The 25306-nt window shown below is 40.4% G+C and overlaps 1 protein-coding gene across 1 annotated transcript; it reads left to right on the top strand.

Moving 5' to 3' along the window:
* The first annotated feature begins 2841 nt into the window (after positions 1–2841).
* LOC147435733 (pentatricopeptide repeat-containing protein At2g03380, mitochondrial-like) lies at positions 2842–6451 on the top strand. Its single transcript, XM_086488708.1, has one exon. It carries the CDS (start codon positions 3364–3366, stop codon positions 6379–6381), a length of 3018 nt encoding a protein of 1005 aa, XP_086344834.1. The 5' UTR covers positions 2842–3363; the 3' UTR covers positions 6382–6451.
* The last annotated feature ends 18855 nt before the right edge of the window (positions 6452–25306 follow it).

The following is a 25306-nucleotide window of genomic DNA, read 5'->3' as shown; positions in this document are numbered from 1 at the left end:
AACAATATGGCCAATATTGCGGCCTGTAAAGAGATTCTCTTTCTAAACAGTGTGCAGGCGACAACTAATGCGGCCACAGTTGAGATTAGCAACAACAATATATTGCAACGTTGCTCTTCAGCAGATGCATACGAAGCAGGGAATGCTGGTGGTGTGGATTTGAATGCATAGCAGTTACTGCTTCGAAGCTCCCTTCTTGCCAATAACCATGATTTGGTGACGATCCTATGAGCAAAGGTCCATGTAGGCAGTAGCTATCAGATCAAGGTCAGATGGTTGCAAATGCAAACATCAATTTGGCATCAATACATAATGTAGGTTAGTCAGCAAGGAGGCAAGAAGACATAATTGCTAACCGAAGTAGCTTTCAACTCAGAGAGAGAGAGAGAGAGAGAGAGAGAGAGAGAGAGAGAGAGAGAGAGAGAGAGAGAGAGAAGGTAATATTGATCATAGGACATAGATCATAAAGTTACATCTCGCATGTTTTGTGTATGGCAGGGAGGACATATATTCACAACACTGCATGCTCCAATTGCACAAGCGCGACTGCAGCTCGTCAACATTGCAAGGTCCGTTATCTGCATCCAATTTTCCATGCGCATGCGTTTGCTTGGCGCAACACATAAACGCTACGGGGCAGAGCACGACTTCCGTTTCTTATAATTTTTTGTAGAGACCACAGTGTCAGCTCTCCACCATACTTTTGTATGACACCTTTGTATGACGTGCACAATATACTTTGCACTTTCGATGTGACGTTTCATTGCAAGATGATATGTTTAACTATTCACATTGCTTTTTTGTAGCTTGACTCACATATTGGCCTGTAGATTGGACAATCAAAAAGCAGGAGTACAACATTGCAGTTCAATAAAGCACCTCATTTATTGTTGCAGTTCATTCATGCTTTATCTACTTGCTTGTTTTAGAATTTTTCGCATTACTTCCTTTGCTTTTGTTTATCTGGATCTCATTTTCAGAACTATACACTCAATGTCGATCAACATTTGCACGTGAGTTACACACGCAAACTTTTGCATACGGTTGCTTGCCAAATGTATGTGATGTATTACAATAATGAATACACAAGCAGTGAATTCATGTGGTGTATCATAGTAGTGAATTCACCTTGTGCATCTTTACTTTAGCTCTAAATAATTTATATCTTACTATGTGTCTAAATAATTGATGCCATACTATATATGTCCTCGTTTCTCCCGTACTAGGTGTCAATATGAAGTTCTCAATGCCTAGAAGATTACAGTCTAAGAATCAATAAGCTAAAGAGCAAACTGCAGCCAACTTGAAACTAGCTTATCGTCCATATGCTAGGTCATGGTTTGAAATCACTGCATTGTATAAAGATTGGAGCATGCAATGTGACATCTTTGCTCACAATCTAGAAATATGTCTCTACTGCGCGACGGCATGCCTCACATATAGCGCGATAAACGAGGTTGACAGATAAATGAAATAGACACTCCTGTTGCTCTCACTTTTGTATTATTGTTGGGCGCTTTGTCATCGGGGTGGCAGCAACAAGGCTTAGCAGCATTATATCTACAGTCCATTACTAGTTCAAGATACCAGCCATGAATCAACAGTATCCTCTCTCTATTCATGAGATCGATGAGCAATATTTGGACATAAAAGAGGCATACATATAATTATAGACGAGCTATCCATGTTAACCCAAACGACTTTTGACCTTATCGTAAGACAAAATATCAATGTAACAAGCAATAAATTGGCAGATTCCTTCAACAACAAATGTGTTCTCTTGCTCAAAGATCGTGCCCAACTACCCCCAGTTTGTAGTCACACACGGAAGCTTTGTAGCACATGCTATATCACAAGCCGGTCCACTGGCTACATGCAACTTTGTACAAGATGTTATGCTCTATGCATGCAACGGATCCTGAATTGCTTCATTTCTTCACCATTTTTCGAGAAAGAAAACTAGTCATAGATGAGATCAATTGTACCTTGGGTGCATGTATTATAGATGAAGCGCATGTGCATGACTACATCAATAACTCTACTACGATAATCTGTACTCACATGCCGAACGTCCAACACTATAACAACCTTGCCTTGAATAAATTGTACAATCAAACTGACATTACAAAACTTGAAATGAAGACAAATGCGGGTAACATAAATGTCCTTCAATAGTGGTTCCTATACCCTAAGTTCAATGAGCTGGATTCAAACGCAATTTGTTGCACTGCATGATCACTGAAAATATTAACTTGACAAGCAATGCGGCAAACGGTGCAACATGCATTGTCGATGTCATAACATAGAACACAAAAGGTGAAGTTACATGTATCATTGTCCTCATTCATTGTACTGGGAATAACTACAAAAGAAGAAAGGCAAAATGCAAACAACTATAAAAGAAGAAAGGCAAAACGCACTCGAAATCCACCTTCAAAAATGTGAACCGACGTGTTGCGCACCAACCATTCAATGAAAAATTACTTTTTGAAATACTTTTCGTTTGCAAGAATTTACATGTAGCATGTATACTAGAAAAAACATTCTTCTGTAGACATAGTAGTACAACTTCGCTTGGATATAATCTCAATTGTAACCACCCCTTTAATCTCTAATAATTGATGCACTTAACTTTGTCTCCTCTCATAAACATTATACCATTTTTCAAGTGTATATCCCTTTTACACAATGCCGCCCTTCCCAAATTGGTTTTGCTCTTGTTCCCTTCAATGCTAGCTGCTAAAAGTCAATTTGCATATGTCCTTTGATACTCAAGTCCACCAAGCAAGGTTAGTTCGTGTCCTAGTTTACTTTGGGTCATCCTACGGCTGCGCGCGTCCTGATCTGCATGTCCTAGTTCCCCCATCGTAGATCCCACAGCTTGGGCTTCATTTAATTGCCCGTGCCTGAAGCTGATCCTGTTTAACCGTGGTAAGTAATCACTCAGAATAGTGAGGTTTCGTTTGCCTGCAGGAGACGTTCTTTGTGGCGACATGTCATGTCCTGGAAGCGGGCTCTCCCTAACAGAGCAGCCCCCTTGGAGCCGCATACTGACGCTCATTTAATTGCCCGTGCCTGAAGCTGATCCTGTTTAACCGTGGTAAGTAATCACTCAGAATAGTGAGGTTTCGTTTGCCTGCAGGAGACGTTCTTTGTGGCGACATGTCATGTCCTGGAAGCGGGCTCTCCCTAACAGAGCAGCCCCCTTGGAGCCGCATACTGACGCTTTCAAGCTTGTACCCTCATTGGAGACCATCCAGCGCATGTTGAAGGAATGCATACACAGAAAAGATCTTCACTTGGGTCGCAGAGTACTCTCCCTCGTGCGCAAAGATCACCTTGAGGCCTTTGTGGCGACATGTCATGTCCTGGAAGCGGGCTCTCCCTAACAGAGCAGCCCCCTTGGAGCCGCATACTGACGCTTTCAAGCTTGTACCCTCATTGGAGACCATCCAGCGCATGTTGAAGGAATGCATACATACAAAAGATCTTCACTTGGGTCGCAGAGTACTCTCCCTTGTGCGCAAAGATCACCTTGAGGCCATGCCCATGCTCACAGACCAGCTCATACGCATATTCGCATTGTGTGGCAGCCTGCGAGATGCTAACTACACATTTGGGCAAACCATCAATCCCTCTCTGTACACATGGCATGCCATCATTTCAGCTCATGCCTCTCTTGGGCACAACTGCATTGCGTTAGAGTTGTTCTACTGTATGTACTACCAAGGCAATAATCCCAACAAATTTCTGTTCACATGTATACTGAAGGTTTGCGCACATGGTGGTGAGTCCGCGACAGGCCAGCTATTGCATCATGCAATTGTATGTGTGAGTTTAGGGTCTGATGTGTGCATCGGATGCGCCCTTGTTGATATGTATCTTCGATGCGGCTGCGTACATGATGCCGAATACGTGTTTGAAAGACAAACAAATGGGGATGTGGTGATATGGAGCGCTATGATTGGGGGGTGCATTGAGCTGGGACATAGTCAAATGGCTGTTAACCTCTTTCACAGATCGCAAAGCGAGCGATTGAAACCTGATAGAGTCATCTTTTTATGCTTGCTGAAAGCTTGTGTTCAAATCCAAAGCATTTCACTGTGCTTTCTGGTGCATGCCATGATTATTGAGTGTAGTCTTTATCAGGAACCATTCATTGCAAATAGTCTTGTCGATATGTACTCAAGACTAGGAATATTTAAGGAAGCGTTGACTGTCTTTAGCAAGCAACAACATAAGGACACTATTTCCTGGGGAGCATTAATCTCAGGCTATGCCCAACATGGTTGTGGGGATGCTGCTTTCCATTTATTTGACGAAATGCTCTCAAAGGGAATGAAGCTAAACGCAGTTCTTTTGGTGTGTGTTTTAAAGGCTTGTACTAGAGTAACCCAGGTACATTGTGCACATAACTTGACAATAAAGAGTAATATTGTCATAGATAGCGCCCTTGGAAACACTCTTGTCGATATGTATGCAAAGTGTGGATGTATAGAAGACGCACAATTAGTGTTTGACAGGTTGAAACATAGAGATGAGACTGCATGGGGTGCCTTAATCGCAGGTTATGCACAAAATGGTTTGAATCTGCCTGCTCTTCTTCTTCTAGTTAAAATGGAGGCCTCTGGTGCCAAACTCGACCAATTTTCCTTCTCATGTGGCTTCAAGGCATGTGGTGGCATTGGAACCATTTTAGAGGGCAGGTTATTGCATAATTGTGCTGTTAAGAATGGCTTGGACTCTCACATAGTTGTTGGCAATGCTTTGATTGACATGTATGTGAAATGTGGGAGCTTGGAGGAGGCAAGGAGGTCTTTCGACAGACATTTGAATCGTGATTCAGTTTCTTGGGCCGCAATGATAGGGGGATATGCAGATTATGGGCTCAGTGTTAACGCAGTTGAGCTTTTTTCGCACATGTTGCAAAAGGGCATGGAGCCGAACAAAGTCAGCTTTCTTTCCATTTTGAAAGCTAGCTGCAAATTGGAGTCTTTGTTTCTGGGAAAGATGATCCACCACCAGTTGATTCAAAGTGGGTTTGATGGCGATATTCCGATTGGCAACACGCTAGTTGATATGTATTGTAAATGCGGGGGCCTGGAAGAGGCTCTCAAAGTATTTGATCTTTTGAGTGGTCATACAGTGGTCTCGTGGAGTGCCATCATTGCCGGACATGCCCAACATCAGCATGATTTCACCGTATTGCAGCTTTTTGAGAGGATGGACAAGGAGGGAATTGAGCCGAACCGCAGCATTTTCTTGAGCTGCTTGAAAGCATGTGGAAGCATTGGAGCAATCACTCAAGGAAGCATGATACATGATTGGGTGTTAAGGAGTGGATATGTAGAAGATGTTGAAATTGGAAACACTCTTCTTGACATGTATGCAAAATGCGGTCGTGTAGAGGAAGCTCATTTAGTGCTACAGCATCTGCAAACACGAAGTGACGTATCTTGGGCTGCAATAATAGCTGCGCATGCATCTCGTGGGGATACTGGATTGGTTCAGCAATGTTTAGAAGGCATGCTACAAGAAGGCCTAAAACCAGATGCTACTATTTTCATGTCTGTCCTCATGGCATGTGGTCATGCAGGAGAAATAGACAAAGGTAAGCAGTTTTTCAAGGCGATGTTTGAAGACTACTGTATTGCACCAAGCAATGAGCATTTCACATGCATGATCGATCTTCTTGGGCGAGCGGGGCATCTGTTGGAAGCTAAACAGTTCTTGCAGATGATGCCCAATTCTTTGGATGTGGCGGGGTGGATTGCTATGCTGACTGCTTGTGATATATACAGCAATGTGAAGTTGGCAAGGGGGTGCTTCGATAAGCTGGTCAAGCTGGATCCGGAGAGCACTGCTGGGTATGCACTCAAGTTAAAGATCTTTGTTGATGCAAACATGTGGGATGATGCCAACGAGTTGGAAAAAGACATGCCCATGAAATTGCGGAGTCACATTGATCACTTAAGACAAACTAGCGGTTCTATAAAACGAAACGTCTATTTGAGTGGAGGCTTGGATCCCAAGGTGATGACAATTCTAAACAATGGGTCTGTGACTCAAGAGAGTGATGATTTGGGGCGATTGAAGATACAACCAGCCTCAAGTGAGCAGGTTGAGGGTTCAACAGGAAACCATTTTCAGTCCAATGATTTGTCTCTTATTTTTGTTAGTGGTACGCTTTCTAACAAACAAGTTGGAATATGCTATTTCGAAATTTGCCAGGTGATTTGTGCTCTTTGCATTGTCAACTTGTGTGTGCGTGTGTGCATGCGATTGTGTCTGTGTTGGCAAGAGCATCCACAACTCCTCTCAAAAATCATATGCATGCAACAAATCTCCTATTTATGTACTTTCAAATACTCATATGCATGATTTTTTTTTTGTGATTTTAAACTAGAGATGACAATGTCTACGCATGACATAGAGGACTCAGTCGAACTTGGGTTAACACTACAATAGTTTAATACTTTGTGTCATACACAATGCTTTTTGTGAAACTTCAATTAAGTAGGAGGTACCAGTTGGGAAAAAAAAAAAAAAAAACCTATTAGTTGAAAGGGAGAATGGAAGGGTGAGAGGTTTGAGGGGGAAAAGGTGAGAGACCACGTCTCTCTCTCTCTCTCTCTCTCTCTCTCTCTCTCTCTCTCTCTCTATATATATATATATATATATATATATATATATATATATATATATATATATATATATATATATATATATATGGAAGGGTGAGAGGTTTGAGGGGGAAAGGGTGAGAGACCACGTCTCTCTCTCTCTCTCTCTCTCTCTCTCTCTCTCTCTAATATATATATATATATATATATATATATATATATATATATATATATATATATATATATATATATATATATATCGACGTAGGAGGGAAGTGGCAGGTGCAGTTTGGGATCTCTCCATCCCCTCGTTGCGTGACCCATGAGCTCGTCTCTCCCATAGCCCCTCACAGGGCAGATTTCTCTCTCTCTCTCTCTCTCTCTCTCTCTCTCTACAATGAGCAGCTTGCAAGGCTAGCCCACTCTATCTCTCTACAATGAGCAGGCTGAGAGGCTAGCCCTCTCTCTCTCTCTCTCTCTCTCTCTCTCTCTCTCTCTCTCTCTCTCTCTCTCTCTCTCTCTCTCTGTGTGTGTGTGCGCGCGCGCGCGCGATCAAGGCAACCTTCTCCCGGCTCTCTCTACGTGCCATCAAAGTAGCGTCCACACTATCTTTGCTTGAATGCGAGCAAGGCACCCGTATGTGCAGTGAGATTGCTTGTGTGACGAAGAGGGTGGTTTTGGGGGGGGGGGGGGGGGGGGGGGGATAATGACCATTTCGTTAATGTTTTTTTGGGGGGAGAATCTCACTAATTAATACATTTTCTTTCACTCTCTCCTAGTAAGACCTATAAGTATAGCCATGGCAAGGTTCCTCGACTTAACCCAAGGCAACATGATGCAATATAATGGGACCTATAATGGACTGCTCCATCACCGTCGACATAATGTATGACGAGATTACCATATTGCTCCCTTTCATAGCTTTGCATGTCTCAACTATGCATCGATGAGATGCAAGGAAGAGGCTGCATCAAATTACGCCTTGGTTTAGCAACATTGACATAAGTCATTCACCCATGTACTCCTGAACTCTGCAATACTCCATTTTTCATGATTGAAAATTGCATTCCTACAAATTGCATCTCTTTGCAAATCTAAAATTCATCAAACAAATCCCTAAAACATCTTCTCAAATAAACAAATTGCTTCCAAGAACCATGGAAAATACGATCCAAATGTTCCACAAACATCTCCTCTTCAACATCTATCATTCTTGAAAAATGAGACTCAAAACATTCCCCTCTTTGCAACTCAACCATTCTGTTCATAAAAAATTGCAACTTTAGCAATAAAAATATCCAAAACATCAAATCCCTTTGAATTCCACAAGCATTTTGTAAAATTAAGTTCAAAACCTTCATCTTCTGATCATTATTTTGCAAAATCTGATCCAAACAATATGAAACTGACAATATTGAATCATCAAAATCAACACATGCATCTGTAAAATTTAATTTGCAAGCTCAAAATTCAAGAAATTGGAAAATCCATTTTAGGTTGAGCTTCATCCACTTCATATACTTCAAAATTCGAAGCATTTGCAACTTTAAGCTCAGTAATCATCATCATATACTTCGATAACATCTCCCATCTCCACAATCAATGTTAACCACCAATTTGTAGCAAATAATCTTTCAGATAAATCAGATTTCAAAGCAAAATGAGATATGAATGGTTGGATATGCAAAGCAACAAACTCTCTTCTTCTTCAAGTAATTTCAGGTCTTTAGATCCATTTTTAGATTCAAGTACACATTCAAGTACAAGTTCAGTTTTCGTTTAGGTTCAAGTTTAGTTTAAGGATCAAGTTCAGTTTTAGTTCGAGGTTCCTCTTCAAAAAGACTGAAGAAATATTCAAGGTAGGATGCGAACTTTACAACCATTAGACATTGCCTCTTAAGCTTCTTGAACATCTTTGCATGTGGATGAAACACTTGAAGACTTGATTTAGACTCAATTCACCAAAACAATTAAATTTCTTGAAAATCTCAATTCAAAACACTTAAACTTTTCCGTTTCTTCATCAAAATTACTTGATTCAAGGCATAAAAATAACAAATTGGACTTTCTTTCACACATAAAAAACACCACCAAGATGACTTGCTCAGATTCTCCTCTGAAACATAAAGATATCCACTTTTTGTCTGCAAAACACTTTAATAACTAATATCTCTTTAAAACTGATAAGTTTTAGGTTTATTTACAAACTTCTCACACTCCATTAACACTCTAAAGAACTTCACATCAGATTTTTCTATTTCAGGTTGTATGACTTGACTTTCAAGAAAAAACACCTGATCTCTGATTTGAAACATCTTTGCCTCCAGTCCACCATACTTTGCTTCTAGTTGGCTTAAAGAGTTATATTGCATTACAACATGAAAACTCCCAACCAAAATGCAATTATAGGTGTAAGAACCCTCAAGAAAACCATCTCGAACTTTAATGTGAATTGCTTTACTTTCTACTTTCACTTGAAAACATCTAAAGAACTACTCCTCATATAGATTAGATAACAACACAAGTATAAAAATATTGAACTAAATAGACTTTAGGTGAATGAATTCGATTTTTTTTCTTGTATTCCGTGAATTTCCTTCCACTTCTTCTCTTCTTCAATGCATTTCAATGCATCATCAAGATTCAAGTCAAGCTTCTCATCAAATTGTTGAAGAGGCTTCAAAACTTAATTCATTGGTGATTTATATTTTCGTGTATAAGAATTCAAAGCTATAGTCATGAATGACTTTCATGTCTAAAGCATCTTCTCGTATAGAAAACATAGAAAATCAGCAAATCCATCATCAATGTCATTCAACATGATTAAGAGAACCATTGAGAGATAATGAGATTATCCATATCTCCTTCATCCACAAAATTACATAGAAATGCAAGCATCTCTAGGTAAACCACTTGATTATCATCAATAAGACTTGCATAATCATCTCCTCAGTATCATAAACACTATTCTTCTCAACATTGATTTAAGGATCTTGACCACATAAAGAATACAAATGATCAAGAACACTATCAGGAAATTGATTTTTTTAAAGATTGACTTATAATCTCCTTGACTAAATTTATAAAAGCACCGACATTGTAAATATAATTGAAGACAACATCATCATTGAAGGCAACAACGTAAATATCATTGAAGACAACACCATCATTCAAGACACCTTTCATAACATCAAGGTTTGAAGAAGACTCCATATTCATGATTTGAGTAAGTTGAAGATTCAAATCCTCAATTTGATCATCCTTTTCCAAAACAACTTGCTTAAGAGTAGCATGAACTTCATAACCAAATCAGCTTCTGCTTGAGCTTGAGAAAAGTCCACCACCATCAATGATTCCTTCTCTTCTTGAAGTTGATTGATCTTAAAAACTGCTTTCTTTCTCGCAACCATATTTGAAAAACTCTCATACTCCAACTCCAAAGAAAGTTTATGGATCATCTCAACTTGAGAAACAACAAGACTTTGCAGTCTAGCAAATTTAGGTACATAACTTCTTTGCCATTAAGAAGAGGATGGGGTCTAAGAGGGTCTCTTTATTTGCCATGAGATTATAGAGGTGATTAACATTTTGACAATTAGGTGCATGCCATGTGGGCAAGAAGGGTGGGTATGTAAGAGAGGTGTAAGAGTGGTCAAAGGACGCAACCCCCCCACAAAAAAAAAGGGGTGGACAATTTTTTGATTTTTGGACCTCCATAACTCCTTCGATTTGAGCGTAGATTATAGATTTGTAATCTATATGCCAAAGTATTTCATAGATATGTTACATGATATGGTTTTTTCCAATAGATTTTCAATTTCTTTTTTTTGGGGGGGAGGGGGGCAATTTGAATTCAAATAAACTAGCCATTTTGTATGTTTGAATTCAAAAGTTTTTCTTTAATTGCTTTCTTAATACTAGAGCTTTGACTCCCTTAAACTACCAAATAAAGAGGCTCTCCTAGATCCCATTCTCTTCTTAATGCAAAACAATAATTTGTGGATTAGGTACGTGCATTCTAGAACTTTGCAATTCAAGGACCTGAAATTCAAGATCCTTGTCCTCACCATCTAAATATTTCATAAAAAATCTTGAAAACTGATATTCATCCTTCAATACTCCAAAGCCAGCAATTCCATCATCAGAAACACCCTCCTGAATACTCTTGATGACATAATCATCATCAAGATACATAAAAAATTGATCAACTACATCATCTTCCTCATCAACATAGAGCATGTCTTTCTGATCACAAGCATCACTTAAAGATTCATGAGAACAAAAGAACCCATCTCCTTGATTTCTTGGAGAATGTCGGCTATTTGCAAAGCTGGGAGTCTCTTTGATGTGAGGCTTGGGAGCAGTTGTCAATCATCTTGGGTCTGTTGGCTCTTGAGTTGCTCATGACTTCCTCCTTCTTCCATCGTCATCTTTTGGACTTCTTCTAGCTTGCTTTGAACAAAATCTCCTCATTGCAAAGCCTTTAATTCACCATGATTATGCATATGTTGAGATTGATCTCCCTCTTCAAGAACATCAAATCAGTTTCAAAGACTTTAAGTGTTGAAAAATCATGTTTAGGCTTTAAAATTTTAGGTTTTGAAACTACAGGTGCCTAAAAAGCTATTGGCAGGTCAAAACTAACAACTTCAGTATTAAAACCATTGTAAGATTGTTGCAAATAACATTGAATATCATCATCACTGAGATAATCATCAAAATCATCTTCATATTGCTATGAAATACCTTTGATGGCTTCTTGCAACCTTGACATTCATTGCTCGTAGAGCATGACTTTCTTTTCTTACCGAAGACATTATTATGCCACTTGTGTGCATCATCAAGAACATTGGAAAACCAATCTAGATCCTCTTGAGTATGACACATGTCTTGATGACATGATGCATCTTGAAAACATTGCATAATCCGATATAACTCTTTGAAAAACTTTCCCCTGATAAAGTGATTTTTGAAAATCCTTCGAAAATCCTTTCTTGACACTGCTTCAAATTTGTATCCAAACTTGTCTAAGATCATGATAGTCTCTGCAGTTGTTGAAGCAAAAAAATATATGATCTTCTCTTTTTTGACTACCTCGCATCCAATGGACTTACCTTTGTACATGTTGATATCTTCTCCTATGGATGTATCATTTGTCAAGGCATGTTTTGTTTTCAAGGAATGGACTTCCATGAGATGTTCTGAAGATGGCAATGGCCATGATTCGGGCTCTACATCTCTTTGGTTTTTAGATACCACTCATCCTAGGTTGTCTACTAGATCTAGATCCTCTATCACTTTATAAGTGACACCAGTGCGATCCACATATCTATCATTTAGATGCTTCACAACCGACTCTTCAATAAATTTCATCAAACGATCATCAATTCGACAAACAAAATGATTATAGGGATCTGCATAGATCCTTGCACCTAATTGGTTGTCAAATTGATACGTTAAGATCACATCGTAATCCATCGCCTTCAATGGAACTCTGCTAGAGCTAGCTATCTCTTTGTAGAAACTAGAAGATTGTGAAGTTGTGTCAGGAATGTATTCTTAATGATAGGTTCTAGGATTTCCATAGGCTCTGCTATAAGTTTTTGATTGATCCTCTCATCTAATGAGATACTACTCTTAGTCTCTCTCTTTGACCTAGCCTTCGAGTTATAAAATCTACTAGATCTATAAAGCATGAAATCGAAAACAAATTTGAGCATAGGCACAAACCCAACCTGTTACCTATTAACACTCTCTTCAAAAATTGCAAAAATGCTTTTCAGCTTGTGCAGAAGCTGTTGAACTTCTTTGAATCTTGTGTTCTTATCTAGAACCTGTGTGAAATCTGTGTATACTCTCAAACAATAAAAAATATTAAGCCAAATTATCAGCTCTTGAATGATATGTTTCCAGGCAGTGTTGTGTTGGAAACCCCAACTTTGATTTGTTTCTAAGGTCTTATTTTAGTTGCTCCAAGTGGTTGGGATTGAAAAAATTCAAAACTATGTTCAAAACTTTGACTGTTTTCTCCCAAGATTGTCAAAAAGCTAGTTTTAGACACCCCTGAACGAAAATGGAATTTGAGGGCTTAAACGACGTTTTTTCAAATCCTTGAACTAAGAGGTTGCCATAGGCATATATTTAGGTCAAGCACTTGCAAGCTATGTTTTGATAAAAAAAGTTTTACAATCGGAGTTCGTACGTGAAAATTATGACCTTTTTTGTGAAAACTCGTTTTTGCTTGCAAAACAAAATTGCTTTTAACTTGAGCTATGATGGGTATTTTAGGCCCAAACTTAATCATTGAAATGTATAGGACATGCACAACAAGGTCACCAAGTCTTGTCAAATTCTGACCCCTGTAGCTGGGTATCGGGAGAAAATCACAATTTTCTCCTTGAGTTTTTTTTCTTCCATCAATTTTCAGTTTTGTAGAGTTCACTAGGTTCCCCACTCACTCTCATTATACCCTATTATTCAAGTTTTGTCAAGTTTTGATCTTTTTTGCTCAATGAAGAAAATCAAAGTTTTAGCCTCTTGACATACTACTTTGCTTGTATCTTGCACTCCCAATGTCCAAATGACACAAAATTTCGATTGTGGACTTAACACATCATGTAATACAAGCATACCAAGTTTGAGCCAATCTAATGACCGTCAGGAGTACCTGGGAAAAAAACGTGATTTTCTCTCTCAAGATTCTTTTTTTGATAGTTTTTTTAAACTTTTTCACTTTGGCTGGGTTCCTCACCTTATAAATAGCCTACTCACCAATTTTGGTCCAATTTGGAGTTTTAGAAGGTTCCCTAACCTTGTTTTGGGAGTTTCAAAGTCCCTTTCTGATTGTTTTGAGCCAAATTTGATTTTAAAAAGACCATTGAGTTACCCACACCAAGGCCTATGAGCACACCAAGTTTCACTTGATTGTAACTATTTTCAACAACCATAAATAAAAATAAATTTTCTCCTTAGATCAACACAAATTTGAGAAAATGAAGCTTTTTTAGTTTTATTGGGTTTCCCACTCTCTATAGACCTTACCTACCATATTTGGTTTAGTTTTGATCACTTTTGAGTGCTCTAGGCCAATTTTAGCATTTTTGGGCACTTTTTGACTGGGGTTTGGTCTAGCATGATGTGCAAATTCCCAATTTCAATTTTTTGCTTGATGTCACTCCTTGCATCAAGCTCCCCCTCTAGTCCACAACTTGGCAAAAATTCTTCTTCTTGTAAGTAGCTAGGAGAAAAACGCGATTCTCTCCCTCTAATCCTACTTTTGGAAAATTTTTTCAATTTTGATTTTATATGGGTGATCCTTGCATCAAGGCATCCCTCTAAATCAAATCTTGGCAACAAATTCTTGTCCTAGCAGGTAGTTGGGAGAAAAAAATGCAATTGTCTCCTATGCTACTCGTTTTGGAAAAAAATTTCAACTTTTTCCAATTCCCAAGTGTTTTACCTTCTTTCAAGAGTACACTCACAACTTTCACAGTGTTTGGTCAACTGGTTTAATCCCAATTTTAACAATTTCTTAGTCTAAAAGCTAGGATTGACCTCACACTCACACTATGAGTCCAAATTCAATTTTAATTTGATGGCTTGCTTTCTTGGGTTAAGAAGAACCCTTGTACCTAGTGTTGTCAAGTTTTGACTCCTATATCTGGGTGTTGGGAGAAAAACGTAATTTTCCCATGTCAGTAAGCAAAATCACAATTTTTCCCAGATTTCACTTTTCCACTGGTTTTTGCTATCACTTAAGGTCCAACGCGTCATAAGAAATCAAAAAGTCCACAAAAGTTGAACTCCTTGGTGAATTTTCCTCTTTTCTTACACTATGAGCATGACCTCAACTTTTTGTTCACTCCCTTTTTGCAGATTCTCACATGAAGCACATGCTAACATAAATGTCAGCCAAAATGTGGATAAAATCTCATCCAAAGTTGCATCTACTTACCCTACTCCTAAAACAAAAGAAAACAACACTAAAAGAAACAACTTACTATTAAAAACTTTGAAATATGCATTTTTCTTGCGTTTTGTCAGCGTAGTGCAAACTTCATTTCTCTAATCACCAAGAAAGCCATCATACACCAAGCTCTAAATATATTCTTAACACTTTACTCTATCTTCTAACTACTCGTATGGCGAGAAACTCACCAGTAAAAACACAAAGACCAAGGATGCCTCAATCTCCACTCCTATCCTACTCTATTTAACTAGTCTATCTAAGGTAACTCTATCGGTTTTGGTATGTGTTCACACTAGACTAAAATGTCAATCCTAGGGAACAAGTGACTTGACTAGTGAAAGGAGGCATGCCAAGAGGTTGTGGATTTGTTGTTTGAACACAACACACTCCATGAAAACAGTCTATGAACTCTCTAACTGCTGAAAAGCTGACTTTTAACTCTTTGATCCAATCACACATCCACCTCCAAAACTAGAAGCAAATCAACTCCAATCAACACCAAACTTGGTAGGAACACTTACGGACCAACAAACCTAAAATATGCACAGTGAGAAAAATTGTAATTTTCTCCAATAGAAAAATTATAGGTCTTTGAATCTGATGTCGAACACACTACTAGGTGCTCGTAAGCGCTGTGAATCTAATGCAACTAATGGAATCTCAAAACGATGCTCGGATAGTGAGATATGTCACCTGGAAGGTTGTGGGAGTCGACGCTTGGATTTTGTGCAATGTAAATATTGATGTGTAGAACTCTTGGAGGCTAACGCACTCATGCTTTTATCTTGTTGATATGATAACCGTGAGATGAAATCTTGACAGAAGAGTACTCACGGCGTACAGAGAAACCTTATTTGTTATTAACAATAATAGAACTGTCTTCTCAAAACCTTACAACGTTGCATTTTATACCCTGACTAAGGGTCTTATATGTACAAAGACTGAAAATGCTTCAAAAATAAGTGACCTATCTGAGAAATTTGTCTAACTTATGATACAACTTTCATAGCCCCAGATTCTACATAAATAAAAAGTGAGTCAAACTCTTATGGTAATTGACGGGAAAGTTACATTTGACTTTGTGTAACAAAGGCTCAAAATACCTCTCGAGCATCTCCTTCTCTTGAGAAAGCATCTGTTGTTGGAATCTTCCAACAATTGTCATCCAACGTAAGAGTTTTATTGTGTTATGAAATTGCAGACAAGATGAAAACAAACCTTGAAAAAAATTGGACTTAACCTTTCACCTCTGCTTGAAGAAAGTTGCATGCTCGTTTAGGACCCTCTATTGTTGCTTACAAAACTACGAGTACTTGCAACAATTTGAGAGGTACCATGTGTAGGTATGGAATGAGTGCTTGTCACTAGCTAGAAATAGTGTTTTAAAATACTTGTAGATCTTACCCTAGATCATATGGCTTTTCCAACCACTTGTTGGATGGGTGCAGTGGCTATGGAGGGTGAGAGCCATGGTAAGGAGTAGGCAAGCAAAGCAAGGAGAGAGAAAGATAAAAAAAACCAACAAGCAGAGACCACTAAAAACCACTATATTTATTGAATCCTTCTTAGATATAAATAGAATAGGAGAACTATCTTTAGCCTTTGCTTTCTCCATGAAAACTCCATATAAGGGGTGGTGTGCATCAATTAACTGACAGGGAATGATCCCACATGAGTTGGACACATTAACCAAGGCTTGAAACACAACAATAATAAGAGGTCCCCAACCCTTAGACTCTAAAGTCATGATGGGGTCCTTGATAGCTCTCTAGGCCCAAAAAAACCTAGAGTCTCTAGTTTTTTTAGGCAAGAAAAGTCTAGGAAACATACTCTTACCATTGGCAATGTCTTGAGACTATCACCCTAGAAAAAAGGGCCTAGTCCTGTCTTGCAAGCAAAAACAAGACAAAATCTAAACCTAGAGTCTCTAGGCAAGAAAAGTCCAGGGAAAAAACGCTTACCATTGGCAATGTCTTGGGACTATCGCCCTAGGAAAAAGGGCCTAGTACTATCTTGCAAGCAAAAACGAGACAAAATCTTAAAGACTTGAATTTTTTTTGGCTCTATAACCTTTGCAAATGTGCTAAGGAGTCCTATTCCAACGCTTTTTTCCCTCTACATTGTAGGGAAGTGTGCAGCCTAGCTAGGAAGGTGCGTAACCTTTGGCTGTGAGAGTTCGTGACAAGAATGAGAATCATGAACACTTTGCAAAAAATTATTTATATAAAATCACCAACCCTCTTCCTAAAGAAAGTTTAAAGTCTAAGAGTGTTCGTGGAAAAATAGTCACAAACCCTCTTTCCTATTGTGCTTTGAATTTGCTTGTTTTTGGAAGCGAGTTTGTGATGGAAGGATCACCAATTCACATCCAATTTTACTTAAAAATAACAATTAAAAACACCACTTTCATCCATGAAACTTCAAATCTCATAAAAGCACAAATCCCATTCAAAACCCAAACCTCTTTTATAGAATCATGTAGCCTTGCCTCCAATTACATAGTGACGGGAGCAAAGCGAACCCCGAACCCCCGACGGCCTCTAAAACACCGGGGACCGAATGGCGCGCCTCGAACCTGTCATGGTAAAGCGAACAGGGGGCACCACCTAGCTTTAACGGCTAGGACGCAAACAACACACCACCATAACAAAGTTTTCATCCAAGAGAGATGGATGCTTGGGAGTAATGATGAAGAGGAAAGGGAATGAGATCAAGTGAGAGAGAGAGAGAGAGAGAGAGAGAGAGAGAGAGAGAGAGAGAGAGAGAGAGAGAGAGAGAGGGAGGGGGGTATAGCGGCTTAGTACTTAGGCACCACAAAAGGATGGCGAATCCGCACACCCTTCACACATACACAAGCTCACTCCAAAATACAAGACTAGGTGGCGATTCCGCACACCTCACATGGGCAAAACATTGCAAGAAAACATACTCACAAAACCTCAAGCTTTATTTAGAGAATTAGGCGATGAAATGGGGAGCACAGGGTAGGGGAATGAGAAGGGAGAGAGTGGTAGAGCACATGGCGGATAGGTGGGAGTTGATGGCGAAGACTCGCACGAGGATTATGGCCATCATCCTTCATTTAGTTGCCCTTCATCTTCCATAGCCAAGGGTGTAGAGGTCATGCTCAAGACAAGCATGGTGATTGCGGTGATGGTGATGGTGATGGTGTGGGTGTGTGTGTGTGCACTAGGCACACACAGTGCATAGTGTGTTCTTTTGGTGATGTTGTGTGTGTCTTTAGTGTGATAGTGACCCCTCTTTATATAGGGGAGGAAGGGGGAGAAATTCTAGAATTTAGAAATGAAGAAATCATTATCTACATAGGCCATGTGACTGTGGGCCCCTCTTGTCTGGCTGTGTGTATATGTGCCAAAACAGCAGTCTCATGAGAGAGAGACTAAGAGAGAGAGATGGGATGATGAAAAAAAGTGAGAGGTGACATGGAGAATAAAGTAATTACAAGAGGTGAGAGAGAGGAGTGTGTTCAGAGGTGAATCTGTGTGCAGATGTGTGTAAACACAAGAAAAATCAGGTAACCACCGGGTGGGGATGGGTCTGTGGGCACTTTTTTTAGTGAAACTGAGTGTGTGTGAGTGTGGGGGAGGTTATTTAGCTACAAGACAAGAGACATGGCACCCTTTAGAGAGAGGGGGGGGGGGTATTTGGGTCATGGGATATGATAGGAGAGAGAAAGGGGGGGGTGGGGTATACTATTTTGGAAGATATGATAAGTTGCATGTGAGTTAGGGTGCATTATTGGTGAGTTAGAATGCATTATTGGTGAGAGGTGGGGTAGCTTGAGGGGAGAGACAAAGGAGAAAGGACAAGGGGAAGAGAGAGGGGGTTGACCTTTTGAGTGGAGGAGAGGAAAAGGGACACACGGCAGGACAACAGTGAAGAAAAAGGAGGCAAGGTGGGGATGGGCTGCCCCGCAGACATGAGGTGGCCAATTTTACCTTTCTCATATATTTACATAGTCATACTTTATTTTTTCTTACTTTTTCCAATGCTTTTTATCACTCCCTCCCTAAGGGGGGGTTTTCATGGGGTGGGTACGAGAGAAGAGGGGTATGGGAGCTTGGCTTGTGAAAAGCCCCCATCATTAGCCCTCCCCTTTTGGCTAGAGACATTCATGTCTCTAGCTCTGTTTCTTCTTTCGCTTAGCTGTAGGATCCGATATCGAGTTGCCTTCTGAACTAGCCATTCCATTTGGCCATTGGTGAGATTTCTGGGATATTCATGAATCTGTAACAGGTCCGAGTGATAACTTGTTCCTTGGAATAGTGTCGGTTGATTAAAGGGGAAGCCCATGGCTTCCAGAACTTTGTGCCAATGTCCTCCTGGATCCCAAGTGAAAAATAGGATCATTGTTTGCAGTGTCCGAACAATAAAATTTGCATGCCAAATTGGATCAAATGTGTAACCACCAGTAGCGAGAGGGGAAATGAGCATCTTGGCTCTTGCAAAGACAGAATTGAAAATTATGATTCCCAAGAGTGTACCAAGAATCCACCATATATGGCCGCCTTGTTGGTGTGGTGAGCTCAAGTTGTCTTCAGAGTCCTGCTTACTGCCATTAGAAAAAACTGCAAGCATATCATGCTTCTTTTGGGTGTGCTGAAATATGTCAGCTTCCTTTACTGATGCTAATAGCAAGCCACCTACCTTGCGGCTTAAATACAAGCGTAATCCACTTACCTTTCTCCAAAGAGAGGATGCACTATTTGTAAAAAATTGTACCAAATTGCAAAGGAGGTCTTCATTCTTGCATTCTATCAGGCTTTTGTCTATCCATGGCTCCTTTGCTCTTATCTCCATGCTGATCTTATCTCTATATGTTAGAGCAGCTAGCCATAGCCATAGGTCTGATGCATCCCATGCAAACACAATGTTGTGTTGTGGAGGAGTTTGGAACATCCTTAAAAGGTTGGCAGCATATTGATCATCAAACTTACTATGAACATCCTCACATAAACTGGAGGCATTACCCATCTCCAAGTTTATAACACCCTTTAGTAGACTAGAGGCATTACCCATCTCTAAGTCTATAACACTACACAATAAAGTCTTGCTTGGCTGCCAAGCCTCTGGAGAAATATCCAACTCCAAACCTTCAGTCATACTTACCTCTTCGTTATGGTCCTCTAGTGAAACTGCCTTGATGCAAGATTCCTTTAGCTTGCTACACTGTCCTGGGTCCATGCTGGTGCACAGGCTTCCGTTTTCAAAGCCCTCCCCTTTGCTTGATATGTTGCCCACCTTCTGCAAAGCCTTGCTAGCAGGCTGGTCTTCCTCTTCTCTTGTATCTTTCATGCCCTTTGCATTCCTCTTACTCTGACGAGGCCTAATCAACACTTTACACATTCTTACCCTTACTGCCCAATGTTGTCGATTGATCTCTTTGGTGCCTATTTCATTCAAGGTTAAAGATGTACTCACATTTGTAACACAATTTTCTTGGCTTACCTCCCCCACCTGGGTAGCATCTTTTGATTCTTTAACCTCTTGTTCCACTGCTTCAGTTCTTTGAATAGTCTTCTTACTTGATCCTTCTTCCGTTACACTCATCTTGACCTCTTCTGCAAGACCAATGATACTTGGTGTGCGGGTACCAATTGGTGGTGGGCGTAAGATGATTGTAAGTGGTGATTGTGGCGGAGGTAGAATTTGTGTTGGTGGGGCTGGTGCTTGGGGTGGGGGTGTTCTTTCTCTAGGGGGTGACAATTGGTTCCTCCTACCTTCTCTATTATAGTTTTGTTGTGGTTTGGGACAGTAGTACATACCGTGACCATCTTCTCCGTAGTTGTAGCAGTGATACTCCCTGTTTTGTTGTCGTGATCTTCCAGGGTCTTGATCTCTTTCTTGACTCCTCCCTTGTTGTATTAAGTGGACAGACAAACTCTGCAGTTGGTCAGTAATATGGGCCAACATATCTTGTTGGTCATCTCTTACCCCAAGAGCCGGTGGTGGTGGTGGAATGGTGGTTGTCGTAGTTGCTGGTCGACGCGATGTTCCTGATTCTGTTGACTCGGTTTCTTTGGCTTTCATTCGCAACTTCTTGTCTTTAAGGCGAGCAATCTCAACGGCTAACTCGTACGTAGCCGGGAATCTACCTTTCACCTTCTCCTTGAGAAGCGGCCATAAGCCATGCGTGAACTGATTTTTTTTAAGGAAATCGGGTGCAGCTTCCCCCCTAGCAAGTGACTCAACCCACCGTTCCCACAAATCCACAAATTTGGACTCATAGGTGGCATATTCTAAAAGACCCTCCTGCTTCAAGTCTCTCACCTTGTCCCACAACTTTTCTGAAGTGGTACCTCCCCCAAAGCGCCTCTTAAAAGCGGTTTTTAAGGGTTCCCAGTCATCCTTGGTTGCTTGTGGAAGTGCATTGTACCATGATCTAGCTTCTAGCTTCATGAGATGCTTAAAGATTCTAACCCGGGATTCATCCGTATCTTTGTTGCTCACTACACATGCTACTTCAAAGTCATCTAGGAAGTTTGTTACCAAATCCTCCCCCTTCTTTCCTTTAAATGTTGGAAATGCTACACTTGCCATGATTACTGAGAGAGAGCTAGAAAGACACACTGCTTAACTTGCAAAAGTTTTTTAAAATCAGGTAACCACCGGGTGGGGATGGGTCTGTGGGCACTTTTTTTAGTGAAACTGAGTGTGTGTGAGTGTGGGGGAGGTTATTTAGCTACAAGACAAGAGACATGGCACCCTTTAGAGAGAGGGGGGGGGGTATTTGGGTCATGGGATATGATAGGAGAGAGAAAGGGGGGGTGGGGTATACTATTTTGGAAGATATGATAAGTTGCATGTGAGTTAGGGTGCATTATTGGTGAGTTAGAATGCATTATTGGTGAGAGGTGGGGTAGCTTGAGGGGAGAGACAAAGGAGAAAGGAAAAGGGGAAGAGAGAGGGGGTTGACCTTTTGAGTGGAGGAGAGGAAAAGGGACACACGGCGGGGCAACAGTGAAGAAAAAGGAGGCAAGGTGGGGATGGGCTGCCCCGCAGGCATGAGGTGGCCAATTTTACCTTTCTCATATATTTACATAGTCATACTTTATTTTTTCTTACTTTTTCCAATGCTTTTTATCACTCCCTCCCTAAGAGGGGGTTTTCATGGGGTGGGGACGAGAGAAGAGGGGTATGGGAGCTTGGCTTGTGAAAAGTCCCCATCAATAGTTGTAACTTCAAACAGTTGAAAGGAATACACGAGCTTCCACCTTCACGAAGACCATTTTCTAAATTTTTAGAGATTTAAGAGCTTCCATATTGAAGACCACAAACCATTTTGATGAAGGGAAACCCTAATTCACTCCCTCACAACCTCAAATACAAGATTGCAAAGAGGAGGGACTGCCTTATTGATGACCACAAACCATTTTGATGAAGGGAAACCTAATTTACTCCCACACAACCTCAAATACAAGATTACAAAGAGGAGGGACTGCCTTACACATAGATTGAGCAACCATGAAAGGAATTGCACAGGAGGGGAAAATTTCAGATCTTTTTCACTAAGAATCAGCCCTCTCTCTCTTCCCCATGGAAATATGAGCTGACTTGTCAATGTTTTGGGCCATTTTTCAACTTTGGACCAAAACTAGGTCATTTTTAGCTTATTTGGAACCCAAAAAAGGCCATTTTTGACGTGAAAAATCCCAAACGGAGTCCAAAAAATCCCTATGTTTGTGGGATCACTTTCATAAGCATAAAAAGAATATGTATAAATCATTTTTTATCAATATTCCATTTTGGGTCACTTTCCATGCAATTTGATGTCGCTCGTCAGCTGTTATTTTTGGTAGTTTTTTGCCCACATAGAATTTGTAGGTGATGTATGTACACTGTGATGATCCAAAAACACTTGTGATATTCTACAACCATATTATGCATATTCTAGAAGAATTTAGCATAAAAAAAATTGCACCCAGGTCTCCAACTCCCTAACAAGATATATTCACGTAACGGCTATCACATAGAAGCATATGTACATCAAGTACTCTGTGGCACTTGGTCCCATGCATCTAAATCCATGCTCAATGAGATCATACACATCATTTCACATCATGCACATGCCATGGCATGACATCCACTCCCTCTAAACTTTCACATTCTCTAGTATAGGCCAACATTGTTATTTTGTATTTTCTATTGTATATATTCAAGCCTACTGGCCACCCCTTCGGCCATGTTGAATGAAGGTTGGAGCTCCTTTGTGGTGGCACTCAAAGCGGTGAAATTCAACAAAATCTGAGTAGACTCCACTCATCTACATGCCACTCTTCCAAAACTCTACCACCCACCTCAAACCCTTCCCCCCTCAAAAGAGAAAAATGTCATCTCTAAACGCTATAGAATGCATGCCATGTAGGAATCAAGCTCACGCTCCACAAATTAAAATCACTATGTAACATAGTCTTGACCATGTGAGCACCTTTATATGTATAATCCAAAAATCATTTTTCTCTCTCAAAATCTCACTGCTAGAGTTGCTAAATATCAAACTTCCCACATTATTTTATTTCCCTCCAAAATCACTCTCCTCTCTCTCACTCCTCTCCCTCTCTCTTCTCTCTCCTACTTTTCAACACACACTCTTCCTCCTTCCCTCTGTCACTCCTCTCCCTGTCTCTTCTCTCTCATACCTTTCAACACACACTCTTCCTCCTTTTCTCTCCTTGTTGCAGGTCCACTCCATAGCTTTGTTGCAGCTCTCCCCCCATAGCTCTCCACTCCATAGCCCTCTTCTCCACTCATAGCTCTCTTGCAGCTCTCTATTCCATAGATCTCCTGCAGCTCTCCATCCCAAAGCTCTCCTCTCCATATCTCTCCTCTCCACTCTGTAGCTCTCTTGCAACTCTCCACTCCATAGCCATCTTCTCCACTCTATAGCTCTCCTGTAGCGCTCCATTCCAAATCTCTCCACTCCATAGCTCTCCTCTCTACTCTGTAGCTCTCTTGCAGCTATCCATCCCATAGCTCTTCACTCCATAGCTCACCTCTCCCCTCCGTGGCTCTTCTGCAACTCTCCACTCTTGCTTGAGGCTAGCTTTATTCGCCTTGCCATGGAGCTAGGCGACATTACAAACCTCCCATCCAAACAAGATCTTCAAGTTAGGAAATGGTTTCTCTACATGTTTGTCTACCAAAGGACTTTGCACCCTCAAAGCGTCATTACTTGCAAACTGCACAACAACGCTATGGTGCAGGTCACACCAATGTGAAACTTTGGGTGCATGGTTTCCTCTGCCCTAATGATCCAGCCATCAATGTGTATCCAACATTCAATAGGCTTGCTTCATTCTTACAATATGTAGATAGAGGGGAGCACTGTCTTCTTGGATACTGCAAGAGATGTCGTCTATTAGAGCTGATAGCACACAATGGTGTTTGTAGCCCATAATATACAACCCTTAATCTCTACCTTGGCCCCTCTCCACCTCCTTCATTCTATTCTATACAACCCCATCTCTCCATGATATGGATACAAATGACAATTCAAATCTCCCATCTAGAGCACGATCGTCACAGTAAAAAACAAAATGCGTACATCTTTGGTTGTCAAAAGAGCTTGCACCCTCCAAGCATTTTGAATTACATACAACACAACAATGCCGCAGTGCAGGGTCACACAAATGAGGACCTTTGGGTGGATGGTTGCCTCTACCCTAATGACCCTTTGGGTAATGTGTATCCAACATTCATTAGTCTCCCTACCTTCTTGCAATATGTAGGTAGAGGGGAGCCAGGTCTTCTTGGCTATTGCAAGCGGTTGTCCACTATCAGAGCTCATAGTGTGCAATGGTGGATGCATCAACACCAAGTTATCATTGATAACAATTCTAGTCTGAAAAACAGAGGATCATTCATGTGGAGAAAGAAGCACAAAATCTTTAGCAACATGTGGAAGAGAAGGATGGTAAGATTGCAAAGCTTGAGGATACCATATTAAGTTTGAAAGCAACACCTTTAGGTGCAAGGGAGCATAAGAGGATCTTCTCATCCATAGAGACCCTTGCTCCCAAAGGTGGTGCTTGGATGAGAAGGGTTATAGCTACAAGGTGCATTTTTGAATACCCTATCACATTTCCTACATGTATGAAGTCACTTTTGTGGTGATTGTTTTGTTTTTTATTCTTATTGCAGGAATTTCATCCAAGAGACATGTGGTAGCCAAATCCAAGAGGAACCCATTCATTTGCTTACTAGTTTCCTTAAGAAGTCAGTCATCATAGCACTCCTGCACATACCAAAAGGAAAACATATATATTTTGTTGTAACCAAGGAGGTGAGGCATAAGTTTTCTAATCTCGTGAGTGATGTTGATTTGCAGAAGGAATGTGATGAAGTTGGAATTAGTACAAAGGGTTACTCTGCACTACATGGCCTCTTCAAGAATGTTTCTATGGACGGATTGCATTGTTGTTACCACCCTTTCTTTGAGCATCAATAAAAGTCTGTTAGACTACATGTATCTAGTCTTGTTTTTTTGGAAAGTGACTCTTGCAACAACAATGTGCATAATGCATCAAACTTCAGGGTTTCCTTGGGTCGTAAGTCTCCAAGTACTAGCAAAATTCTGGTAAGAATCTGCCAAGGCATCAAGGATAGTCTGCACAAGGGAACCGTCTGAAATGACTTCACCACCAACAAGGAAAGTGTCCATATCATCTTCCTCATGCATAATCTTCGATTCCAT

Source organism: Adiantum capillus-veneris, chromosome 18, assembly GCF_014529385.1.
Source record: "Adiantum capillus-veneris isolate H3 chromosome 18, ASM1452938v2, whole genome shotgun sequence".
NCBI classification, from domain to species: domain Eukaryota; kingdom Viridiplantae; phylum Streptophyta; class Polypodiopsida; order Polypodiales; family Pteridaceae; genus Adiantum; species Adiantum capillus-veneris.
This window is presented reverse-complemented; position numbering and strand designations above follow the sequence as displayed.

Coding starts and splice junctions, on each gene's coding strand:
- LOC147435733 (XM_086488708.1), top strand. CDS start 3,364: ATGTCCTGGAAGCGGGCTCTCCCTAACAGAGCAGCCCCCTTGGAGCCG.